Source organism: Tenrec ecaudatus, chromosome 4 (genome assembly GCF_050624435.1).
Source record: "Tenrec ecaudatus isolate mTenEca1 chromosome 4, mTenEca1.hap1, whole genome shotgun sequence".
NCBI classification, from domain to species: Eukaryota; Metazoa; Chordata; class Mammalia; order Afrosoricida; family Tenrecidae; genus Tenrec; species Tenrec ecaudatus.
In genome coordinates this window covers 67,001,501-67,026,636 of record NC_134533.1, presented here as the reverse complement: position 1 = coordinate 67,026,636, position 25,136 = coordinate 67,001,501, and the positions used below count along the sequence as shown (strand labels likewise).

The 25,136-nt window shown below is 36.1% G+C and overlaps 1 protein-coding gene, 2 non-coding genes and 1 pseudogene across 3 annotated transcripts; 2 read left to right on the top strand and 2 right to left on the bottom strand.

Moving 5' to 3' along the window:
* Positions 1-297: 297 nt before the first annotated feature.
* LOC142445887 (olfactory receptor 51G2-like) lies at positions 298-1,245 on the bottom strand. The gene has a single exon (XM_075547758.1). The coding sequence runs from the start codon at positions 1,243-1,245 to the stop codon at positions 298-300; it is 948 nt and encodes a 315-aa protein (XP_075403873.1).
* Positions 1,246-11,439: 10,194 nt separating this feature from the next.
* LOC142447727 (small nucleolar RNA SNORA54) lies at positions 11,440-11,566 on the top strand. The gene has a single exon (XR_012784385.1). It is a non-coding gene; the product is annotated as a small nucleolar RNA SNORA54 (small nucleolar RNA).
* A 2,450-nt stretch (positions 11,567-14,016) lies between these two features.
* On the bottom strand, positions 14,017-16,341 carry LOC142445886 (olfactory receptor 51G2-like; annotated as a pseudogene).
* A 6,179-nt stretch (positions 16,342-22,520) lies between these two features.
* LOC142447320 (U1 spliceosomal RNA) lies at positions 22,521-22,683 on the top strand. The gene has a single exon (XR_012784062.1). It is a non-coding gene; the product is annotated as a U1 spliceosomal RNA (small nuclear RNA).
* The last annotated feature ends 2,453 nt before the right edge of the window (positions 22,684-25,136 follow it).

Genomic DNA, 25,136 nt, shown 5'->3' with positions numbered 1-25,136 from the left:
ATAAGACCTTTGTTTCTTTTACTATATTTAAACTATTTGAAGTAGTTTTTATGTGGCTCATACATTCATATGTTTGTTGTGAAAATCTTGCAGAATGAGGACCATTTTCCCCCATTGAATAGATATTACTCTGGTGACAGAGAAAACACCACAATAAACTCTAGTTGGTGATTTTGAATAGCTAAATAACTGATAAGTCAAATGGAAGTTAGTTTCTAACTCTCTTCTGGGATGTTTTCAACAGCAGTCTTTTGATGGGATTGAAAAAATATCATCATCGCTATTTTACCCAGTGACTTAGAATGTTTTGTGCTGGAACATCTTCAGAATGCGTACTCGAATCTCTTTGGTTTTGACACTGTAGACAATTGGGTTGAGCATTGGAGGCACAAGAAAGTGCAGATAGGAGAGAAGCATATATGCCTGTGCCGGTAGCTTCTTCTTCCCAAAACGATGAATCATGGACAGGCTGACTAATGGGGTATAAAATAGTAGTACAGCACAGACGTGGGAAATGCAGGTGTTGAAGGCCTTATGTCGCTCAGCATTGGAAGCAATGCTCAGAACTGTCTTCAAGATCAGTGCGTAAGACAGGAGAATGAGCAAAGCATCTAGTCCCAGAGTGGAGAGCATTACAAAGAGTCCAAAGCCACTGTTCACACGAGTGCTGGACCTGGCCAGCCTGAGAACATCAGGATGAACACAGTAGGAATGAGCCAGAACACTCACAGGATGGAATTGCAGTCGTCCAAGGAGCACGGGCAGGGGCAAATGGAGGGCAGCACTACGAGATACGATGGCCAACCCAATGACCCCAATACGCTTGGTTGTGAGCATAGTGGCATAGCGCAAAGGCTCGCGGATAGCCACGCAGCGGTCAAAAGCCATAGCCAACAGCACAGCTGACTCAATGACTGAGAATGTGTGAATGAAGAAGAGTTGTGCAAAGCAAGTTGCAGCTGCCACCTTCCTCTGGCCCAGGACGAAGACAGCTGCCATAGAAGGCAGCGTGGAAGCCGAGAGACCTAAGTCAGCCATGGAGAGCATCGAGAGGAAGAGGTACATGGGTGTGTGGAGACTGGGTGCAGATTTGACAATGTACATGATGGTGACATTGCCAAGCACAGAGAGAACATAGATGGAACAGATAGGAATAGCTGTCCAGCAATGAGCATTCTCTAGTCCTGGGAGATCCATCAGAATGAAGAAAAACCTGCTGACATTACTGTGGTTAGGAATTTCCATGGCACTCCTGGTAAAGCTTGTCCTGGATGATTGTAAAGAAAGCAAAGAATTATTCTTTCAAAATTATCCTCATCACCTCACCCTACCATTCATCCGTGACCCTTACCACCAGCGTAATTGTGTGTTTCCTTTTTCAACTCCAGGCTCAGTACTAAATAGCATTGCTTTAAAACATTGCACTAGACTGGAGAATGATGCATATTTCCTTTTTGAATGTTTTGCTTAGTTTTCAACTGCAGATCTGGACCATCTAGATTAGAGAAAAATTGTTCATTATCCTAAAATAACGTGGCATTTTAAAAACAGAAAGGAGAACTGGAGAGCCTAGGGACTGTGTGTATAAACTAGGTCATACTCACACCACCATGTGGGGTTCTAAATATTTTGAAGAAGAGAAATTGGATTCAATTAATGATGAATTCTAATGTAAGTATCATGATGCAAGGCTGATATGGATTTCTGATATTATCACACTTATCTTTTTTAGAGAGGTGTCTAGGAGTGAAAATTATGAAATGAATAGTTTGGACACATGTGTAAATTTGTTATTTAAATCCCCAATCTATCTTTTTTACAAGAAGCTATCTACAAAGTTTTGAGATTTCTAGGTCAGATATGTGAGAGACAAAAGATGAAATCCAGACAATTTTTGCAGTTTGAAATGCTAATTTATATTCTTCATGGGGTCACAATTTCCTGAGCTTCCACTCTGAACTAAATGTTAGGAATACGGTGATAGGCATTATTTAGCTTTTGCTTTGGACTAGTCTGGTCAAACTTACTGGTTAAAATAGAAAAATGCAGAAGTTATTTTAGGAGAACATTACACTGGGACAGCTAAAATTTCCCATCTATAAATTTACAACCTACTCTCCACAACTAGTTTTTTTTTTTGCTTTATCTAAGCTTGGTCTTAGGTATCATCAAATAACTTAATAGAGAAGGGGATAACATAAAATTTGAGTTCATGGAATTATACTGGTGTGTTACCAGAAACCATTCATCATATATCTAAAGTAGACATTATATGGTTGAAGTCTCATCTCAATATTTTAAGAAAATTCTATTAATAGGGGAAAGTTCAATATCTTCTTGAGAAGTCCATTATATGCTAGCTATGACCAGTAGAACAATTATCATTATTTCTAATTATTTTTATTGTGCTTTTCAGGACCTCCAATGATAACTTTGTCTTCTCAGACTATTTAGTTTATCTACAGAATATAGGTTCCCCTCATACATCTGAAGTTGCCCAGGGATAGGTCTATGTCTTTTATTAGACTCTAGTCATATCAGACATGCAAAAATCAGTCTGCCCAAGAGAAAGATATTCACAAAATTATAGACAAATTGAACAGAAGCAGGTATACTAGGGGCATAGGGCAATACCTGAATCAGTAACACAGGCAAATAACAAGAGCAATGGCCACTACTTTCTATGAATGGTGTGACTTATTATTACTTCAAAACAATTCAGTGTTTAGAAAATGTCAGGGATGCTGCTGATATCTAGGAAAAAGGTAATGATGCATATAAAATAAAATTATGATAGGCACAGGGGTCAAAAATAGAGAGTTTAACCAGTGTTAGCTCTAGGTATTTTTGATGGGGAAAAGTGGTACCAAACTGGTGCCAAGTCATGGTGCAAATTGTTTAAGGAAATAACAGAATCAAGCAACGTTGGGAACATTTTCTTTTCTTTTTAATTGGGAGTTGGTACAGATATCATATCATTACATAGTTCAATCAAATCTAGCTGTCTTGTACAATTGCTACAGCAGTCAGTTTCCAAACATTATTTTTCCTTCCTGGACTCCTTAACTTGGTCTAATTTATACCACCCACCCCCACCGCTGTACCTCTGCCGCCTGGAAACCCTTATTCTACTTGCTGTCCCTATAGGTTCATTAACTGTAGGTGTCATATACCAAAATGCAGAAAAACATATAATACAAATTTAGAGGTAATCCCAATGACATAACACATCTGAGATAAACCCTAATATGAACTAACAAGCAGCAATACAGAACAGTTTGAAAATCAAATCAGGTCCACCCTGCATCAGAGGGAGGATCAGCTGACGAGGTTTTAACCGTTCAAGTCAGGTCTATCCCTTTGATCGTCTATTGCCATCTCTGCAATGAATTCTGAAGGAATTTCTACTGATGTTTCACAACATCAAAACTAAGCGGGTTAAATATTTCTCATACATGGACTTGAGTCAAGGTGTTTGTTTGTTGTTTTTTTTTTGTCACAAAGTGAGCTGAGTGGTGACAGGACAACTACCTACCCTTTCTGAGTTTTCTCATATAAAATTCACAGAGGAAGATTTCTGATAATTTTCAAGGCTGTCTTTCGCAACTCATTCCCGAAATGAATGCAGAATTCCATGTCTCAAAAAGCATCTCATTGTCTTGTGATGTCTGAGTAATGAATGAAGGAATTTTACCTTTTTTCGGTACCTCTTGGGCAATAATTAAGAATTTAGTGTGAAAAAATTCAGCAATGTCAAGACATTCTAGCCTATATTCTTGTTTGAAAAAAATGCCATTGCAGATTTTCTCACTTCTTATGGTCTTAAATGTATTTTTGCACAGTGTATCTTTAAAGAGAACATGATTCAATGATAGAGTTTTTGTGTACTTTGAACATGATATCAGGAGAAAGCAAACATTGGAAAAGGACATCATAGTTGGTAAAATAGAAAAAGAGGAAGTCTTCCAATGAAATAAATTGACACAGCAGCAGCAAAAATGACTGTCTATTATACATAGGCTTAATATGGTTTATAGTTGACTTGATGGCACTTAACAATAATGTGGAAAACATTAGTTTGATTTTTCAGTCAATGCATTTCCTGCATAGCTGCCACCTATCTATAATGGAAATCGTGTCCATTGCAATGATGCTGATCAGATTTCAGTGAAACTTCTGGTCTAAGATGGAATGGGAAGAAAGCCCTGTTGATCTAACTTAAAAAATTAGCCAATGGATCAAAAGAATCCTACCTGTGAATAAAAATCACAGGACAGGATATAATTTAGGGTCACAGTGATTCAGAGAGTCACTTAATGACAGCAAAAAAAAATGCGTGGTTATGTACAGCTATACCATTTTGGAATGCATCTTCACAATAAAGAGAGACACACAATGTAAAATGTGTGCGCATAACTACATAAAAACTATAAAACTAGAGTAACTGAGGATCCGTAACGAAAGAGACGAGCCTGTTGGACAAAGGCCAGCATAGCCTGTAATTGATTCATTCTTCACCTTCACTCATCTTCTCTCTGACTCTTCATCCGCGTAAACTCTGTTGGTGTAGTAAACATCAATGCTTGACATTTGTATATTGTATAACACTTATTGATTCTGAGTTCTCTTTTTAGAACAATGTATGTTTTTATACAGAATTTGCTATTTTACTCATCTCTTTGATGGTTCTTTGGAAACACAGATATTTAAATTTACAAAATACAAAAGCTACAAACACAGAATCTAAGTCTCCTACCATCCTCAAAAGCATCGCACTACATAAGACATATAAATTATTTAGAAACCAAATATAGAAATAAAGTGCTTTTCAAAATTAATTACTTAATTTATGGTATATATATATGAGTTTCTAGACATTCATCCTGGAACTTCATTTGCCAATTTGGTGTTGCTTCTATCACAATGTAATTTGAGAAGTATAAATATTATTATTATTAAATTTTCATACTCTCTCTTTTATCTCTTCGATACTCTTCATTTCTTCCTTCCTGTATTCTCCCTTTCATCTCGTTTCTTCATGCTCTTATTTCTTTGTTTCTTCTACCCTCTGTTCTTTCTAATTTCTCCCCTCTTTTGCATCTTTTCACCCTGCTTTCTTTTTCTGTAGTACACTGATTAGTTATCAATTATCTAATATATGCTGTATGTGTGTATGTAGCTTGACTTGCAGCTGATCTTAATCTTTTGTAAAATCAATTAAGTAATTGTTGGATAAGGAAAGGATTTTGTTTTTCAAAATTAGGGAATGTATATATAATATACAGTAAAACTCTGAGAACCCAAACTACCTTCTTTTACTGAGTCTAACTTGTTTGCCCTTTGATCAGGTGTTTATTAGCATTATTAAGAATCCAACCTTTTTTTGTTTTCAGGTTTTCATAGCTTATATCTTTCATAAGTTTTACTCTGTGAGGATCAAACAAAAACACCCTTTTCCAATAAGTCAAATCGATTCAGAGTGGTTTGTAGGACAGAATAAGCCTCCCTTGTACTGCTAATAAGGCTGTACTATTTATTTAAGCAGTCTGACACATCTTTCTCCCAGGATGTGGGTGATGGGTTCAATCTCATGACTTTTTAATTAGCAATGCAACACTTAACAACTGTGCCAAAAAGCTCCTTTTTTCTAAAAAGTAGAGATGTTTTTATACCTGCATCAAATGTCTTGCTTACTCTAGAGTGTTTCACATGGAGTTTGAAACCTATTTAAATAGCTAATGGTTTTTCTTACCCTTCAGGCTAGGTCCTCATCCCACAAAGATCATGAAAAATGCTCCCTGATCTGATACAGCCTAGAGTGAGTACTTTATTCACTCACCAGGACCTGGAGCAAGATCACACGCTCTGTAAACAGTCGTTCAGCTGGGGCCTTGTGTGGCTCCCAGCCTTGAAAACAAGGCCAAGTGAATAGGTTTATAAAGCCTTGGTTCTGGAAGTCCAGAGAGGCTGCACCAAGTCCCTGTGGTATAGGCCCTCAAAGAAGCATTCAATGTGCATATGCCGAAAAGAACTAGCTAATGTTAATTGTGGCTGGTCTTTGCCTGCACTCCCAAAGATCAAAATGTTATAGACCTTAGGTCACAGAATCATTTCTCCTGACCTTTCTATTCTCTTAATTCTTTAGATTTCTAAATCACCCCAAAGATCTGTGAATCCTGTTCTAAGAAACAGCTTGTACAACTTTTAGATCTTCAAGTGGATAATGTTTATCTCTTCCAAACAAAGCCTGCCTCACCAAATTTATCAGTTATCTTAGAGTGGAAACATTGGATGTTACTGAGATATATGATTCATTAATATATGAATAAAATCTTGGTCTCATTGGAATTGATTTTACTTTAAATATTATAACTCAAATGTGGCAGAATTCTATAACTAATAAGACAAGAAAAATAAATGAATGCTTATTTTTTCATTTTTTGAGTGATAGAAATGTTTCTACTTAAAGCAAAAAGAATATAGAAGCAAAATAGAAAGAAAGAATGGGCTGGAGAATAGGATTGAAAGAAATCAAGGTAATGTGAAGATGAATTGTTCTTCTTGGAATAAACAGTTTTACCATCGCTCAGTGAGATTAAAATAATTTCATATATGTGAGAAAGAAAGTGAAGGCATGCCTCTCATATTATTCTTTTTTAGTCCTTTGAACTTAATAAAAGGCAGAATTTTATTCTTGAAATGACAAAATTATAAAAGTAAAGGATGAATTAGTGGTTGACAAGGGTTATGAAATGGGTAGTGAGTGAAAAAAGTGAGTGAGGATATGAAAGGCCAACATAAAGATGCTTATGTTGGTTTTTTTAGGTGTCATCAACTCTGTTCCATCTTATAGTGACTATGTGCAGTAGAATGAAACACTGCCAAGTCCAGTGTCATTCTCACAATGATCCCTATGCTCAAGCCATCATTAAAGCCACTGTATCAATCTACCTCATTGAGGAGATTGCTCTTGTGACAGGTAGGTTTATTGTGCCAACCTGACCAATGAACACATGTGGGATTAATTGAAGGACAGTTAAATTTAAGGGTGGAGAAAAAAATGTGTCATCTTTCTTGTCTCTTGCTCTTCGATGATCAAATCAGTGTTCAGTTGCCTTAGCTGGTCATATACCTCAACTTGCTAGCTACTCTACCTGTGGGACACCCAACCCATAGACTGTGCTATAGTTTGAGATTCCTTCAAGACCTGCTTCGCCACACTGCTGGCATATACATCACTTGAGCTTGGAATTGTCAGACCCTCTCATCTTGCTACATGTTGGTGACCTGCTCTGTTGTTTGCTGCCTGTGGTTGGATTACCTGAGTTGCTTTACAGAAGACTCAGCTGTCTGCTTCCTTGACTTTACCCAGCATCACTCGTGAGTTGAAGGACTGCCAGTATATTAACTGTCTTATAGAAGTGAGTTGCACTGAGCCATTTGTAATGCTCTATAGACTAATCATCTGTTTATTTCTTATGTTGTATATATCTATCTTTATATAAAATCATAAGTGTCCTGGTCTTGTTTCTCTAGAGAATCTTGTCTAACACAACTTTTTCTCTGCCTCACTATTTTACCAAGCATGATGTCCTTCTGCATGGTGCCACCTATCCTGATAACATGCTCAAAGTATGGAAGTTGAAGTGTCACCATTATTACTATACTTCTTCCAAAACAGGTCAGTTTGTGGTTTTGACAGGTGGTGGTATTTCCTTATTCTTTGCGAGCACCACAATTCAAATGCATTGACTCTTCTGTGGTCTTTCTTACTCAATATCCAGTTTTCATATGTCTCACATGAGGCAAGTGACAATGGCATGGCTTGAGTCAGGTGTATCTTGGGCCCCTAACTAACATCCCTGCTTCTCAATACTCTAAAGAATTCTTGTGCAGCACATTTACTCAAGGCACCACCTCTGCTCTCTTGATTTCCATTTCTATGAGCACTGATTGGAGATTGAAGTGAGATGAAAACCTGGACAACTCAAATTTTGTTCCACTTGTCTTGATGCTACCAATTGCTCCAGCAAGGAGGATTTGGTCCTTTTTAGAATTGTAATTCATTCGGAAAGGCGAAATCCTGGAACTTCATAAGCAAGTTGTTCAAATTTTCCTCAAATTTAGCAAGCAAGGCTGTGACATCTGCATATTGAAAGTTGGTGATAAGCCTCCCTCCAATCCTGGTGCCATATTCTTCTTCATATAAGCCCACTTCTTTGATTACTTGCTCAGCATACAGATTGAATAAATATTGTGAGATGATACAACCTACATGCACAGTTTCCCAAATTTAAAACATGCAGTATTACATCACTCTGATTGCACAACTGCTTTTTGAATCATGTGAAATTCACCTTGAACACCATGAAGTGTTTTGAAATTCCCATTGTTCTCAAGGCTATCCATGATCTACATAGTTGAATGCATTAGCATGGTCAATAAAAGACGAGTAAAAATCTCTCTGGTATTCTCTGATTTGAGCCAAGACCCACCTGACATAAGCAATAATATGCCTTGCTTCATGTCCTCTTCTGAATCAGACTTGAACCTCTGGCATCTCCCAATTTATGTACTGCTGCAACCATTTTTTGATGACCTTCAGCAAAATTTTACTTGCAGATGATACCAATGATCCTGTTCTCTACTTTGAGCAATCCGTTGGGTCTGCTATCTTTGCTACGTGTACAATGTGTTTCTCTTCCGAACAGTTCATCAGTTAATTACCTTCCAAATTTCCTAGCATAAATGAGCAAGTGCTTCCAGTGCTCATCAGCTTGTTAAAATACTTCAATTGATGTTCCATTAATTCTTGGAGGCTTGTTTTTGGCCAATGCTCTCAGGACAGCTTGAACTTCTTCCTTCAACACCATTGGTTCCTTTCTCATAGGCTACCTCCTGAAATGGTACAATATTGATTAGTTCTTTTTGGTACGGTGGCTCGGTGTATTATCAACTTATTTTGATGTTTCCTTTTTAATCAATATTCTTCACATCAAATCATTGAATATTACAACTCAAAGCTTGCAATTTTCCTTGAGTTAGTTTAGTACAGGCTGAATGTGTTCTTCTCTTTTTGTCTTCTAACTCATGGTCTTTTCCCATTTTAGCATAATATTTTGTCTGTCTTATCCAGCTGCCTTTGAAATTTTGTACTCAGATGTTGAACTTCATAATTTCTTCCTCTTGCTTTAGCTACTCTATGATTAAAAGCAATTTCAGCATCTAGTCTCACATATATTTTGATATTTTCTTTCTTTCCTGTCTTTTAATGATCATTTGCTTTCTTCATGAATGATGTCTCCCACAGCTCATTAGGTTTTAAGTCGTTAGCATTCCAACCTTCACATCAATTCTTGAGATGTTCTTGGAATTCCATGGGATAAACTAAAGGTTGAACTTTGGCTCTGGTGGATTGGTTAGAATTTTCTTCAGCTTCAATCTGAACTTACATATGAGCAGTTCATGGTCTGCTCCACAGTCATTCCCAGTCTGGTTTTAGCTAATGAAACTGAGCTTCTCCATAGTATCTTCCCCCTTATGTAGTACATTTGATTTCTGTATATTCCATCTGGGGAAGTTGCTGTGGTGTTGAAAATGATATTTGTTATTACCAAGTTGTTGGTCCCACAAAATTTTATCCTGTGATTTCCAACTTCATATCTATCACCACACCCATATTTTCCAACTACTTTTCCTGCATCATTTTCCCCCACTTTGGCATACCAAATGCCACTAATAATTGACTTGGCTTGATTGCATGTATGATCCATTTCAGACTGAAGACATTGGTAAAATTCTTCAGTTGTCACTCATTAAATTTAGTGGTTAGTATACAAATTTGAATAATAAGTGGATTTATTGAATTTCCCTGTATGTTCATAGAAATATTCCTATCCTAGACAGCATTGTACTTCAAGATAAATATTGAAATGTCCTTTTCGACAGTAAACACAACCCTGTTCCTCTTGATTGTGTCATTCCTTACATAGTAAATGACAAGATTTTCTGATTCAAAATGACCAACACTAGCCTACCTCAACTCACTAATGTCGAGCATATCGATCTTTATGTGTTCCCTTTCATTTTTGGCAACTTTCTTAGATTCATATTTCATATATTCAAATTCCAGTTATTAGTAGATTTTTGCATCAATTTCTTCTCGCCTTTAGTTGCCTCTCAAAAGTACATAAATATGCTGAATGTTCCTGTTCCATAGCCTTTACTCCATTCACAACACCATGGTCCATTTTATTTGAGAAAACAGCTTCTCCTTAGCTACCTGTTGAGTGCCTTCTGACCGAAGAGGCCCACCCTGTGGCATTATCTCTGACCATGTTCTGCTACCATTCATTAGGCATTCACTATCTGACAGTGAGTCCATATGATGCATAAGGTTTTCAGTGGTGGCTTCCTCTGAAGTGGGGAGCCAATTCTCTCTTTACAGTTTGTTCTTAGTCTGGAAGCTTTGCTGAAACCTGTTCACCTTGGGTGACTCTGTGTCATTTGAATACTTCTGACAAAATTTCCAGCTTCATAGCAACATCCAAGCCACCACAGTATGACAAACTGACTGACAATGGTGTAATATCGCTTATGGTGATAGACTATTCTGGAGTTTTACTATAGCAATAGCAATATCATAGTTGTGATTTTACTTTGTAGTCATAGTAAGATGTTATCATTAGGGGGAAGTGGGAAAATGTCCACGGGATCTTTTTGTATTATTTCACACAGCTATATGTGAAATGTCAATTATCTCAAAATAAAATTAGATTTAGAGAAAGATTGTTTAAGAAACATTTTTGAGAGTTTGACAGTGCACCTTTCAATTACAGAATGAGCCACTGATAATTTTATCAATATGCCTGACTTGGAAAGACCAATGAGTAAGTAGTCCTCAATCAGTACTCATTTCAGTTTGAAAAGTCAAGTTCTCTTGTTTATTAAACCTGAAAATATAAGTGTAAAAGTAGTAAATATAAATATCTTTAAATAAATTCAAGGTGAAATTTAAACTTTAAAGGCTAAAAAATACCAGAATGATGTACCTGAAAAATATGAAACACAATTAAAGAAAGCTGGTATAGATTTATAAAAATATAAGGACTTGGGAGTATGATATTTTAAATTTCAAAATCTGCACAGTCAAACCGTGGGCATACTTGAATGATAAGAATATATTAAAGATTAAGAAACTAGGTTTGAAGATAGTACTGTTTGTGAATAATTCTTGTTTTAGTCTCTGGTAATATATGTATATGTTGCTAGATTCATTTTAGATACATATTGTTAACATTGCAAGTGCATGACTTTCTAGTTCTTTTCCAACATCAGCTAGAAAATACATTCATTGGTTTACATCTTGATACCCTCTGCTTGAACAACTACATCAAGAACGAAAGAAAGAGAAGAAAACTCTTTAAGAAGAATATTCTTATGCTCTGTTCATAACCTGTTATCAGATTTATTGCTGATGGGTTCCATTCCAGTGCTACAGAAATTCCCAGAATAATATAAGACTTAAAAAAACATGTGTGTCTGATTTTATATTTGGGAGACAAGAGGGAAAAAAAAGAACATTCTTCCATTCAGACTGTACCTACAGCTTCTCAAAAGACAATGATAAAGTAAGCATTACATAAATAATATAATCATAACTAGCATACAGTTAGTAGCAATAATATGTTTTCCATCTTCTTGTTTTCTTGGTTGTAAACACCTCCACCCCCCACACACTTTTTTTCATTCTTTATTATGAAATGAGTGAATGCTTACTGAGTATACCATTAGTTGTACATTAAACTACTCAGCCGTTGCAATCCGGGCAACGTATATTAGTTTGCATTTCCTCCCTGTTTTCCCTGTTCTCATTCCATCTCCTTTCCTAATGCTTTAAATTTTGCCCTTGGGTAAATATTCCCCTTTGATTTTAAATGGCTGAGCATTCTAATATTGGTATGGACTCAGTTCCAGATAAAAACTGTGACATCATAATTCTGATGGGTCAATCAACATCCATCTAAAATTAAACTATTCCATGATAAGCAAAAAGGGAAAATAAAGACAATATCAACTGTGGCACATAGAAAAATGGAATCCCCGGACGATATGTGAGGGGTACCCGCCAAAATGAAAACAACAAAAAAGGAATTGTACTGGGCAGAGTGGTGCTATCATTGTATGCCTCTCCCTCCCCACTAGGCACGCATCTACCAATTTGCTTTGAGTTAGTGCAGCCAGTGGCATCACTTGGGAAGGTTCTCTCTGGTCACAGTAAATTTTTTAGTGAAAGCAGCTTTGCTTGAACTACGTTTTCTGTGATGGCCTACTTAAGAGAGCAGTGTGCCGCTGTGAAATTTTGTTTCCTGCTCAGGGAAAAGTGCCACAGAACCTGTTGTGATGTTGAACACCGCTTATAAGGACAGTGCTATGGGAAAAACTCAAATGTATGAATGGTTTCCTCATTTCAAAAATGTGAAATATTAATTGTGACAAACTTTTTTTTTATGTCTGTCAACTTCTAGAAGGCACAAAACTGTCTATTCATAGTGCATTTGGAGTTCATTCCACCAGGTCAGATTTTTAATCAAGCTTTCTATTAAGAGGTTCTGTAAAGATAGAGGAACAGTATGTGACAAAAATGATAAGTGTAACAATGAGGCACTTGGGGGACTGGTTTTTCCACCAAGACAATGCACCTGCCCATGCAGCCATCTCAGTGCTCCAGTTTTGTGCAAAAAACCCACCCAAAAAACAACAACCAAAACAGCATATCTCTCTTTCCCCATGCACCTTACTTACCTTACCTCACTCCATCCAACTTATTTTTTGCTTCCATGATTGAAGAGGGACATGGAAGGACAGCAATTTGACAATGTAGAAGTGAAGAAAAAAATGAGGGAGGTGCTGTCAATCATCCAAATAGATTTATTCAAAATATGTTTCCAAGAATGGAATCACAGGTTTGACACATGTATTAAGTGTAATGGAGAGTACTTTGAAGGTGATAATGTTGTGGTTTTTTAAAAAAGTTTAATACATGTCTTTGAAATCATTTTCCTGGTTTTTTTTGGGTACCCAACTGCATGTGTTTGTAAATAAATTGATAAAATGGGTAGATAACTTCATAAATTTAACCCAGAAACATATCATTGTATTAAGATTACCTGAACTCATTTGTGTTTCATTAAAGCCATGTAGTTTTAAAAAGGATGAATTAACCTTAGCAGAAATACTATCTTAAATAAAAAAGAAGTCAGTTGAAGCATAAAAATTCAAAACATTAGTGTCATATAATTTTATTTCCACATTTGCAAAAATTAAAAGAGCCCCCTAAGAGTAGGCTAAAGATGCCATCTGATGTTCATTTATGCATAGAATACACAGACGGGAAAATACATACTTGGCTTTATTAGCACTTTTGGAATTTTTTTCTATAATCTTTTTCTTAATGCCAGTCAAAGAATCCAGCATGCTATTAAAATATTTTTTTGTTAAATATCACTACCCAAATTAACTATTTCACAATTATTTCACACAACCAGATTACACATGACCTTATCTCTTATCTGTATGTATCATTCAATATATTTTAATATCTCAAACTTTTTAAGTTAGGAGGACAGTAAAAAGACATGACAATATAACCTGTCTATATACAATCAATATAAATACCAATGTACTCTAAAGTTGTTGAATTAAAATTATGAGAAAATGGTACAACATTTAATAAGAGGTTCATTTTGGAGAATGGGGAAATAAAACAAACCATGCTTTCTGAAACTATTTGAAAGTCTGTGCTGAAAATGAATTTTAAAAGAAAGTTTACATGATAAAATTAAGCAACAATTATAAATGAATTGGTAAATCATAGATGTCTGTCTTTGAAGAAAAGGCATAAAAATAATTTCATATTAAAGAATAATATCTGAGACACTGAATGTTAAATCCATTTATAATATCTATGTTATGAATGTTATTTGAGACCCTGAATGCTATATCCACTTATAATATTTATGCTATGAATGCTATTTGGGGCTCTCCAGGTTCTTTCCTGACGAAGAGTTTGAGAATTTTATCACGTATCTGCTTTGTTCTCACCACATACACAATGGGGTTCATCACAGGAGGAACAAGGAAATGCATGTTGGCTATAAGCACATAGATGTGTGAAGGAAGCCTTGGACCAAAACGGTGCAACATAGAGAGACAGATCATGGGGGTAAAGAAAAGGACCACAGCACACAGGTGGGAAACGCAAGTGTTGAAGGCCTTAAGGCGACCACCATGTGATGTAATGCTTAGTACAGTTTTCAGGATCAGGACATACGAAAGGAGAATAAGGAGAAAATCAAGTCCCATAGTGGAAAGTACCACAAACAATCCAAAAATGCTATTAATCCTAGTGCTGGAACAAGAGAGCTTTATAATGTCAGGATGTAGGCAATAGGAATGGGAAAGCACATTGGAGTGACAGAAGCACAGCCTCTTCAAGAGAATGGGAAGAGGCAACTGCACAGTCAAGGTTCGCACAAAAATGGCCAAACCTATCCTGGCAATTACAGTATTCGTGAGGATGGAGGAATAGTGCAATGGACGAGAAATGGCCACATAACGGTCAAAGGCCATTGCCAGTATGACAGCTGATTCAAAATCCTGGAAGGTATGAATGAAAAACATTTGAGTAAAGCAAGCAGAGGAGGTCAACTCTCTAACATTCAACCAGAAGATCCTTAGCATTGTTGGGAAAGTGAAAATAGACAGACCTAGATCTGAGGCAGCCAGCATGGCCAGGAAGAGGTACATAGGCACGTGGAGTGTCTGCTCCCTCCAGATAACCATCATTATGGTTACATTGCCTACCAAAATAATGAAGGCCATGACACTGAAGGGTATGGAGATCCAAATGTGAACAGTCTCCAGTCCAGGGATGCCTGTTACCAGAAAAGTGGAGAAAATGGAACTGGTGCAATTGACAGGAAATATGACCTGCATGCCTTGTCTAAAATGAAAAACACTGTATCAGGAACAAAGATTAAAATTTGACTTTTCAGTCTTTGTATCCTCTGAGTTGCATAGATCTTATAATTAATGGATACTAGCTTTATAAATTTGTTTTTCTTAAAATAGATCTGCCTTTATTTCTAAATATAAATTTAAATGTTCCTAATACAGAAGTCAATTCTTTAAGTAGAAATAATACTTTATTTATTGATCAGATTCCTCAGGTATATTATCTAAAATTTTAAAATCTTGATCTTTAAGTATTATCAAACCTATATTAAAGAATAAAATTCAAAATAGTTTTTATGAAATCTTCAGTGATATAATGCAGATTTCTATCTTGTGCACAGTAATATTAGCACACTATTATAGGATTTTTTTCTGTTTTGATCAGCAATGATAAATGATAGATGAAAGATTCACAGGATATTTTTCTCTTGTTAATTTTATCTGCAGAAAGTTGATTCCACAATTTGAAAATAATCTTTTAAAAATTTGTTTTAGTTTAGAATAATAATAGTTTTTAAGATAATTTAATATGAGTCACTTTGCAGTGAAATTCCTTTTTTATTTGATGAAGACAAATTATTATAGTAATTAAGAACTTGTGATTTTATTTGGATTGGAACATTATCTTATAATCTTTGACCATCAATATTTTAAAAAATAATGTGTTATGTGAAAACTCACTGCTGATTGTAATCATATGTGGTTTTGAATATAAACATGTAAGAAAATAAAAAAGATGAGATTTCTATAGAATTCAAAAATACAAAAGTAACTAGTGATTGCTGATTAATTGAAGATACTTTAAATAGTTGCAGGCTTTGTTTCTTTGTTTTATTTTATAAAGGCAACCATTATCATTTTTAAAGTATTAAATAAAAATTGTTTTCCCAGTAACTCTATATATTGCATTGGTGTATAGTTAATTTCTAGTAAATTAATGGAAACATTATTCAATTAATTGATGTGATTGTTTATTCAACATAGATAATTTCCTGTTAAATAAGTTTTCTGCAATGTCAAATATCAAAACTGCCACAAATAGTTTTTTATTTTAAATTATATCTGCCAAATATTCAATTGTATGGTATATATGCTATCAATGAGGTCATTTTATGATCTAATTTACTAAAATTTATTTATCCCAGATTAAATATTCTGTGTACACGGTTTCATCTACTTCCCACAAGTTACACAGCACACATGTTTATGAGCCCATCTAAGATCATATTCTGTGTTTGTGAACCTAAGTCAACATAATATACATATACTTCACATCGATGTACAAGTATTCCTACAATAAAACGTACACATACTTATATCACCCATGGTTGTCAATTTCTTATTGCTACTCACTCATTAATATCGTTTTTAATAATTTTCCTTTGCAATCATAAGTACTTCAAAATCTTCAGCTCCTTCATGGGAGTATATAAAACCTAAATATGGTGGCTAAGTATTATCCAGAATATTCTTTAGTGGCATAATGGATTACTTGTTGGCTGCTAACTGCATGGTCAGCAGTTTGAAACCACTAGCCTTTCCAGATAAGAAAGATTCTGTTTTCTTCTCCTGTAGCTATTTACAGCCTCAAAAACCCAGAGGGACAGTTCTGGTCTGTCCTAGCTGGTAGCTGTGAGTCACAGTCGACACAATGGTAGTGTGTTTTAAGTATTACCCGACTTCTTGAATTCATATGTCCTTTGATTCTAATCCTTGGTCAGGGAGGAGGCCTAGAAAAAAAATAAAATTAAATAAATAACTCTTTCTTGACGTTTTACCCTATTTTATATAGTGTAAAGGAAAAGAAACAAAGATTCTGGCCACTAAACTCAGCTTTAATTTGAATGCTATCCAACTTTGCAAATCTCACTCTTGGCCAATATGGAAAAGTATTTATTTATGTCATGATGACTGACTAGTATTCCACAGACTTTCTTAAAAAGATAATAGTGAACAAAAAGAAATTTGAGACTAGTTTCAAAAACTGTACTAGCATTTTTATTTTAACCATGAAATTTGATCCATTAGGGAATGTGGAAGGGGATCTAAAATACCTAGTTTCCATTGGTTAAAAGTACATTCCTCTTAGGCCAATGTTCCAGCGGGTGTCTGCTGCTAGAGTTCTTAAGGCTCTTTCTCTTTTAGGTATTCTGGCTATTCTGTGAATCTATGTACTGAAGAGATATCAGTGTTCAGGCATTAAACTGAACCTAATACAGTCACTATTGGCAGTGACAGTTCTCCACTCATCTAGTTTAGCCATAGTCTAAGTCACTTCCTTTCTGTTTAGAGATAGTCTTATTTCCTTACTCACAACATCATTAATCAAATATATAAGATTCTTGAGGAAAAACAACAGCAACAACAATAATAACAAAAACTAGGCATGTATTGTAAGGTAGCAAACATTTTCCTGATCTCTGGAATTCCATGTAAAACACACAACAAACTAGAGTTTCCATAAGTATTAACTTATTCAGAGTATTTTTAATCTCACTTTTATTTTCACACTCTTAAGTAAACTTTGATTTCTCTCACATTTGGCACCTCAGGGTAGTGTAGTAGATAAATTCTGGCAGTGGTAGCTTTCGCTTCTATCCACGGACAAGAATGCCCCTGGCATGAGTTGATCTATTTTATTATTCTTGCAACTCTCCCCTAAGAATAAGAACCTCTTGGGAATGCCTCTCTTTTTGAATTGAAACATCATTGTTAACAGTTTGTATTTATAAGGAATGCTATATGAATTACCAATTTCCTTTCATCAAGTATGTTTGTAAATCTAACCAAATGCTTGAGTCTCACATGGTAGATCTCAGTAAGTGTTAATATTATCAATATGATTGCTTCCTAAGATAATTAAAAATCAATTATCTTAATTTTGATATAATCCTTCTTTTGGAATGTAGTTCTTTTGGAATTCTCAAAAGTTTACTTAAGCAGAAATCACTTTCATTAAACTCTATAAATGTAGTATATTTTAGAACCATTAAATATTATAATATAGGTTTATGGAAATGATAGACTATATCTATCATATTTGCCTGACCTAATCTTCACCTACCTCATAAGCCACTCTCCTTATACCAACATAAATATATGGCATGGCGTCTTATTTGACATATGACTGCCAATGAAAACAACCCACTGACATCGGGTTGACTCCTAATCATAGCAATGCTATGTAGGTTTCAGAGACTATAAATATTCACTGGAGCTGATAGCCTCATTTTTTTTCCAAAATAGTGCCTGGTGATTTTAAACAGTTGACCTTACACTTAGCAGTACAATGCTTATTTGACAATAGTACCAGGATTCCTCTTTTTTATTAATGAAAATGAAAAATGTAGGGAAATAAGTTTTCAGAAATATACACAAGTGAGTGCAACTGAACTGGATAGCAATAAATAAGATAAATGGGGTGTATATATGTTGATAGTTACAAAATTTCATGTCAACTTGATAAATAAATGTAGAGGTGGAGTATAGCCTGTCAATCAGGTCACAGCCTGATGATAGCTCCTTGTGAGAGTGGCCTTCTCATGAGGATTCTGGAAATTTCCTCTCTCTCTGTCTTCATACTCCTGTTGATAAGCCATAAGGAGACCCGATGAGACCTTCGAGAGCCCCTCTCTCTGCTGCACCTTCCTGTTGAAGAGCCACACTTGGAGTGCTGGAGGAGCCATGTGCAGATCCTTGCCAATGCTGACATGCTTCCTCCACCATTGGATCCACAAGATGTTGCTTATGATCTTCCTGTATCAGATTCTGACATAAAGCTCTTTCTTATACCTATATGTGTGTCTCTGGCTTTGTTTCACTCATCGACCTGTACTAACACAATATGCTAATATTCTGATTGTGCTATTATATTTTCTTTTGTCATTTATAACATACAATATTTAATGAAATATCATTGGGAAACTGGACAAAGAACATATGATATTGCATTTTACAAATCTTTACAACTGCATATGAATGTACATGTGGTAGCTACATCATCTATTGTCAACTTGAGACTTAAGAGTGAAGGGGTGGATTTGGCTTGTGATCATGTCACAGCTTGATGACCTCATTTGGAGGCACTAAGGAGATAAATAACTTGCTGGAGGTGGGACACACACACACACACACACACACTCTACTTGTGAGAAATGCTTGCTGACAAGCCCCTGGAGCTTAAGGAGCCATATAGAGGACCCTGCCAGCACGGAGATGCCTCTACTGCCACTGGATCCACAAAACTTTCCACCCACTGGACTGTGATCTTCAGGCATTTGGTATTATTCCATGTGTTTTGTGAGTCTGAAGAGGAATTTATCGATTGGTATCAGAAATATGGGAAAATATCAGATTTATGGACTTGCTCTGGACTGGGCTGGGATGTTTTCTCAATATGCAATTACTCTTGTATATAAAACTCTTTCTTACACACATAAGATGTCTCTAGTCTACATGGACTAACAGTACAATTAATCCAAATATTTTCAATTAAAATGTAATGAAAGTAAGGAGAATATTATAGCTTTATCAGTAGAATTTCCTTATGTAAAATTTGACAAGGTAATTTAAATTTATAATTGTACATGTAGTCTTACATTTATATCTAACAATAAAAATGCAAACTAGTTTTATCCACGGAGAAACTGATATAAAGGTAGATCATTTACTGACCCAAATTAAAGTTCTTTAAATATGGAAGTAATCTGGTTAAAAAAATCAAACAGTTTTACAAACTGTATAGCCAAGAATACTCTGCTAAACAGTTTTACTATGCAGCACATGATGTCACCATGAGTAGAAATTCCACTCAAAGACAACAGGAATTTTGTTTTGCATATTTTTCTAAAATGAGATTGTAGGACATTAAAATATAAAAAAAATTTAAATGTCTAAAAGTCCCCAGTTCTTACTCACTTTTTGCTGCTATTGTTGAATAAATGCTTCCTGGTCCTTGCAAGCCTTTGGCTAATTTCAAGATATTTCTTTTATTAAAAAAATTTAATTGGTTGCTATAATTTTTGAGAACATTTAGTTATATTCATGGTGCGGCAAGTTTTGATATTTTTGTTTAGTTTTTCTAACTGTCTTTACCCCTGTTGCAATATATTTTACATTAAAACTTGTTACTCAAGACTGATAAAATACCATAAACAAGTAGAATCAGATGCTCGATATCTAGATACTTGTTTTATTCTCTTCACATTATTCAAAACCCAAAATCCAATCTCCCACAAAACAAATTTACTCTTGAGTGGACTTCCACTCATGTTGACCCATCTGTAGCATCAGTTCTGTGCTTTCTACGGGTTTCAGTGGCTGAAATTTGGTGAGTAAATCGCCAGAGTTATCTTCCAATGCACACCTGGGTGATCTTGGACCACCAAATATTTGGTTAGCATATACATGAAATATTAATACTTGAAATCTTCTAAAAAGTAATAGTCTTAGGAAGAGAAATGGGAAATATTATATGGAGGACAAGATTGAAAAAGTTGCAGGTACTATGCTAGGCCGGGTTGATTAGAGAAACAAATCCAGTGCCATTCATATATGTGTAAGAAAACTTTCTATCAAGAAGCTTTATATATCAGGAAGACATCCCGGTCCAGTCCAACTCGAGCCCATAAGTCTGGTAATAGTCCATAAGTTCCTATTCAGACTCACGCAGTTACAAGCAATGAGGCAGAATGAAGGAATGTCAAAGTCATGTGTATCCAATAGTGTTGGATGCAAAGTCATGTGCATCCAACAGTGTTGGATGCATCTCCAGGGCTCTGGGTACTCCCAGGGTGGCTCATCTACAGGAAGGTGAAGGCCAAGAGAAGGGGAAGGTTCCCAGGGCCCTCCTTATGAGAAGGCCATACAACAAGGAGGCACCATCAGGCTGTGACCTGGTTGACAGCTTGAATTCCACCCCCATACTTTTATATATCTTCAAGTTGACATGAAACTAGGTAACTACCACAGGTATTATTTAAAGAAATCATTTTAAAGAGTTAGAGCATCTCCTTTCAAACACAAAATTTATCACTCTCTGAGATTCAATGGAAGTGTCTGATGACATATATTTTATATATATATATATATATTATATATGTAGTAAAAAATGAAGCAATACCTTTCCATATGGTCATCACTTTTTTGATTCTGGTTAAATGAAGGGACAGCATTATGGTTTATATGGGTGAGCTTGGAGGAAAACTATGTAAATCTGAAGATGCAGCTTGGAATTAGTTATGAAGGGTTTCGTCAATACAATGCTTGCAGACAGACAACAGATTCATTAAAAAACAAAGAAAGAAAAGCTCCAAACATAATTCGCATCAATTCTGACTCAGCAATTCTACAGAACAGAGTAGAATCGCACTGTGTGTTTCTGAGTCTGTAAATCGTTATCACAGTGGAAAGGCTCCTCCTGTCTTTGTTGCAGTATTGGAGGTTTAATATTGTTGAACTTATAGTTATAAGTTCAGTTTACAACCCATTATTTGATCAGAGCTTCTTGGATGACATTAATTTGTATCCCTTCTGATATAAAGCAAACAAACAAACATACTGAACAAAATCAATAGGTTATTATATTCAAATTATAATGAAAAATACAGGTATACAAGTAGAAATATAAAGAAATGTTTATTCCAAAGTTCACATTGAGTTTATAGTTGAAAATTATAAAAGAACAGAGAAATAAAGTGATCAAGGATATTGAGGTAATTTATTGTGCCAATCTGGCCTTTAAACACATGTGGGGTTAATTTAAAGGCAGAGGGATAAATGGCTCAGTGAGCCTCACCTTTCTGGTTCTCGGGTCTCTTGCTTTCTCATGGTCAGACCAGGGAGAACCTGTCTTAGCCAGTTCCCTGATTTAGCTGGCAAGGCTCACTTCCTGCAAGAAATCCCTGAGGAGAAGCCACATGGGTCTACCCCATGCAGCCTTGGGTGCTGGAAAAGCCGTATGGAGACCCCTGCCAGCCCTGAGATGCTTGCACATTCACTGACTCAGTTTTCCTGCTGTAGTCTGCATCATTTTTGTGAGATGGAGGAGGATGTTGTGGATTGGTGTTGGACATATGGGTAATGGGTTAATAATGGATTTGTGTGCTTGGGCAACACTGGGTTGGGATGTTTTCTTGTTGCACACAATCTTTATATAAAACTCTCTCTTATTCATGAGTTTCTGTGGATTTGTTTCTCTAAAGTACCCAAACTAACACAGATAATTGTGCTTGTTAGACTGATGTGTAAAATGAAAGAAAACAAAGAAATGATTATTATAAATAGCAAGTAAAAATAACCTATTGTTTCTATAGTTTATACTTATTCATATACAGGTTTATTAAGAAACATGTTTAAATATGTCTCTATCATTAGTGGATAGCTGAGACAAATTCTTTCAGTAAGATATTTTCCTTAGCCTCTACAGGATGCCATTAAGTTTCTAGCCATAGTCCTTGTAACTCCTACCAAGTGATTGGGTGGAAACATGAAAATAGGGTATATGCCTACTTACCTGGCAGGGGAGATACCATGATCACGAAGGTGGTTTTCCAGGGTGGGACTCACCCATTGCACTCCGGATGTGCTGACCACTGTGATTTCCCCAAATGTGGGAAACTTAACTGCATAGTTGTTGGTAGTGGGGGACTGCGTTCACGCTCTCCCCTGAAAAAAAATAGGGTATATGAAACTCTAATGAAGGTATTGGTCAATTTTGCGATCTTTATGGGTATAAAAAGGGTCAAGTCAGAAGTAGGAATAGGGGATCTTCCGGCCACTAAGAAAGAAGAGCCAGGAGTGAGCATATCGTTGTGACAGAGGGATCCCTGTGCTGGCTCTTCAGTCTCTAGAGTCGACACAGGGTGGAAACGTGGTTGCAGCAGTGGCAGCAGAGGTGGAAGTACTGGCTCTCAAGCAGATCAATGGGATTCCCAGCCCACAGAGGGAGAAAGTTGAATGTCTTTGAGCAGGAGGCTCACTTTCAGAGTCACATGCATGGTTGGCACCTATCAGCAGTGTTAAAGGAATTTTGTACCACTTACATGATCAGGGAAGACACCAAGGGGCCATGTAGTTAAGATACTATAGACCAGAAGTGCCTTTCCAACAGAAACAGAATTGTGTCCTTAACATTTCTCATAAAGAATTGTTACCTCTTAACATCCCTAATAGACTCCTTCATCATAAATCTTGTCTGTGTGACCATTGTAATGAATTATTGAATGCAACAGACAAGTACAGTGTCCTGAGAAGGATAATTGGTGTCAACATTGTATGAATAATGTTGAAGGATGGAGGTATTTCTGACCTCTGCGTCCTAGAAATTGGTCAAAGACAGATGCTGATAGAAATTCTCTTACTCCCTCCTGCGAAGAAGTCAGACACTGCCTTCCTTCTTTTTTGTAGGGTGACTTTAAAAAGTGCTCAGTCACAACAGGGCCTGTCCAGGGATATGTTGGGCCAGTTAAATCTGAAGGGATTGAACAATACTTAAAACCAAGAGGGTTAGATACTAGGTAAACACTTTTCTAACGCTCATTCACAAAGGCAAAATTATGCCTGCAGAACTAAGACATTTTGAAAAATATGAAAATGGCAAATATATGTTAGTTTTAGTCGACAATTACTGGACAAGCTGGAAAGCAAGACTCATAGACCAGTGATTGTCAAGTCCACCATGTTGACGGAGCACACATTTGTTTTTCCTCACACCATGGTATTTCACTTTTAAATTCAAAAGACTATTCCAGCTTCTATAATTTGAGACAGGCGTGTTTATGGTAAAGTCGGGTTCATTTAGAGGGGCTTCCAGATCAGATCATTCAGATGTGGTCTATGAAGAGTGTATATTTTGAGAAGCATAGCACATAGGCCTGGGTTATCAGGGGCAGAAAAAAATGGTCATAAATGTAAGATTTTAGCAACATACTCATTTAGCAAAGTAACAAGATTAGCAAAGTAATGTTAAATGTTTTCTCAAGGGGCAGTCTTCCTCTAACTAGCTTACCTGGTGACAAAAGTGAAATTATCTTCTCTGAGTCCCCACATCCTGCCCCCCTCTCCCTGACTCTGGTCCTAATTTCCACTGAGGTTCACAAAATACCATTGTAGGGATATTTATCGAACTGGCGTGCCCAGAGTACAGCAGTCGTTGGCAGGAATGATTTGGTCCTCTCCCAGTGCTTGATAAATGAAAAACTGGCTATCACCTCTGTCCATTTTTATTACGGGCCCTTGCATGTTGCTGTGATGCTGGAAGCTGGGTCACTGGCATTGCAAATGGCAGCAGGGTCGCCCAAAGTAAACAGGTTTCAGCAGAGCTTCCAGACTAAGCAAAAGCTGTTCACTATTAAGGAATAAGCCACCGAGAACCTTTTAGACAGCATCAAACTACTATTAGATACTGACAATGCGACAAAAAAGAACATTGTCAGCGATAGTGCCCAAAGATGAGCGTTATGTATCATTCAGCAGCTGAGAGGATTAAAGAAATAATCCTGTCTATCCCCAGCTTAAAATGGTAGTAGGTAGGGAAATTCGATGAACTTTTTATACATGTAAAGACCTACATAAATCTCATGAGCTTAATGTTAGTGAAGGAAATTCAACACAAATAGCTATTTCCATTTTTATGGTGTTCTGGAGAAAGGAGACACAATCTGAAGGAGAAGAAATCTGATCATTTTTTAGGGGCCAGAGACGGTGCGTGGGAGGGGTGACTTCAAAGTGTCACAGAGTACATTTTTGTCAATATTTATATTTTGTTTGTGGGGGTGAAGGTATACCTCTTTGGTAAAACTCAGAGTGGGCACAAATGTCATTCAAGTTAAACCTCAATAAGACTAAACTCCACATGCACAAAAAAGATAAATCATTGTGGATTTTAAGATCTAGTATTCTTCTCAATAATATTACCTGCTAATTATTTTGTCACATTTTAGATTCAGAATAAGAATGAACAGAAGACATGGTTGTGCTGGTTACTGTAAAATGGGGCCCTATTTAAAAATTATACAGAGGTGCTTTTTTTATACTGCCATGAAGAAAACATTTGACACACTCTTGAAAGAAACACAATAAAATATTCTGAATAAGATAGTTTGATTTCATGTCTTAAGTTA

What these genes read in the sequence shown, in the direction of transcription:
- LOC142445887 (XM_075547758.1), bottom strand. Translation starts at nt 1,245, where the DNA reads ATGGAAATTCCTAACCACAGTAATGTCAGCAGGTTTTTCTTCATTCTG.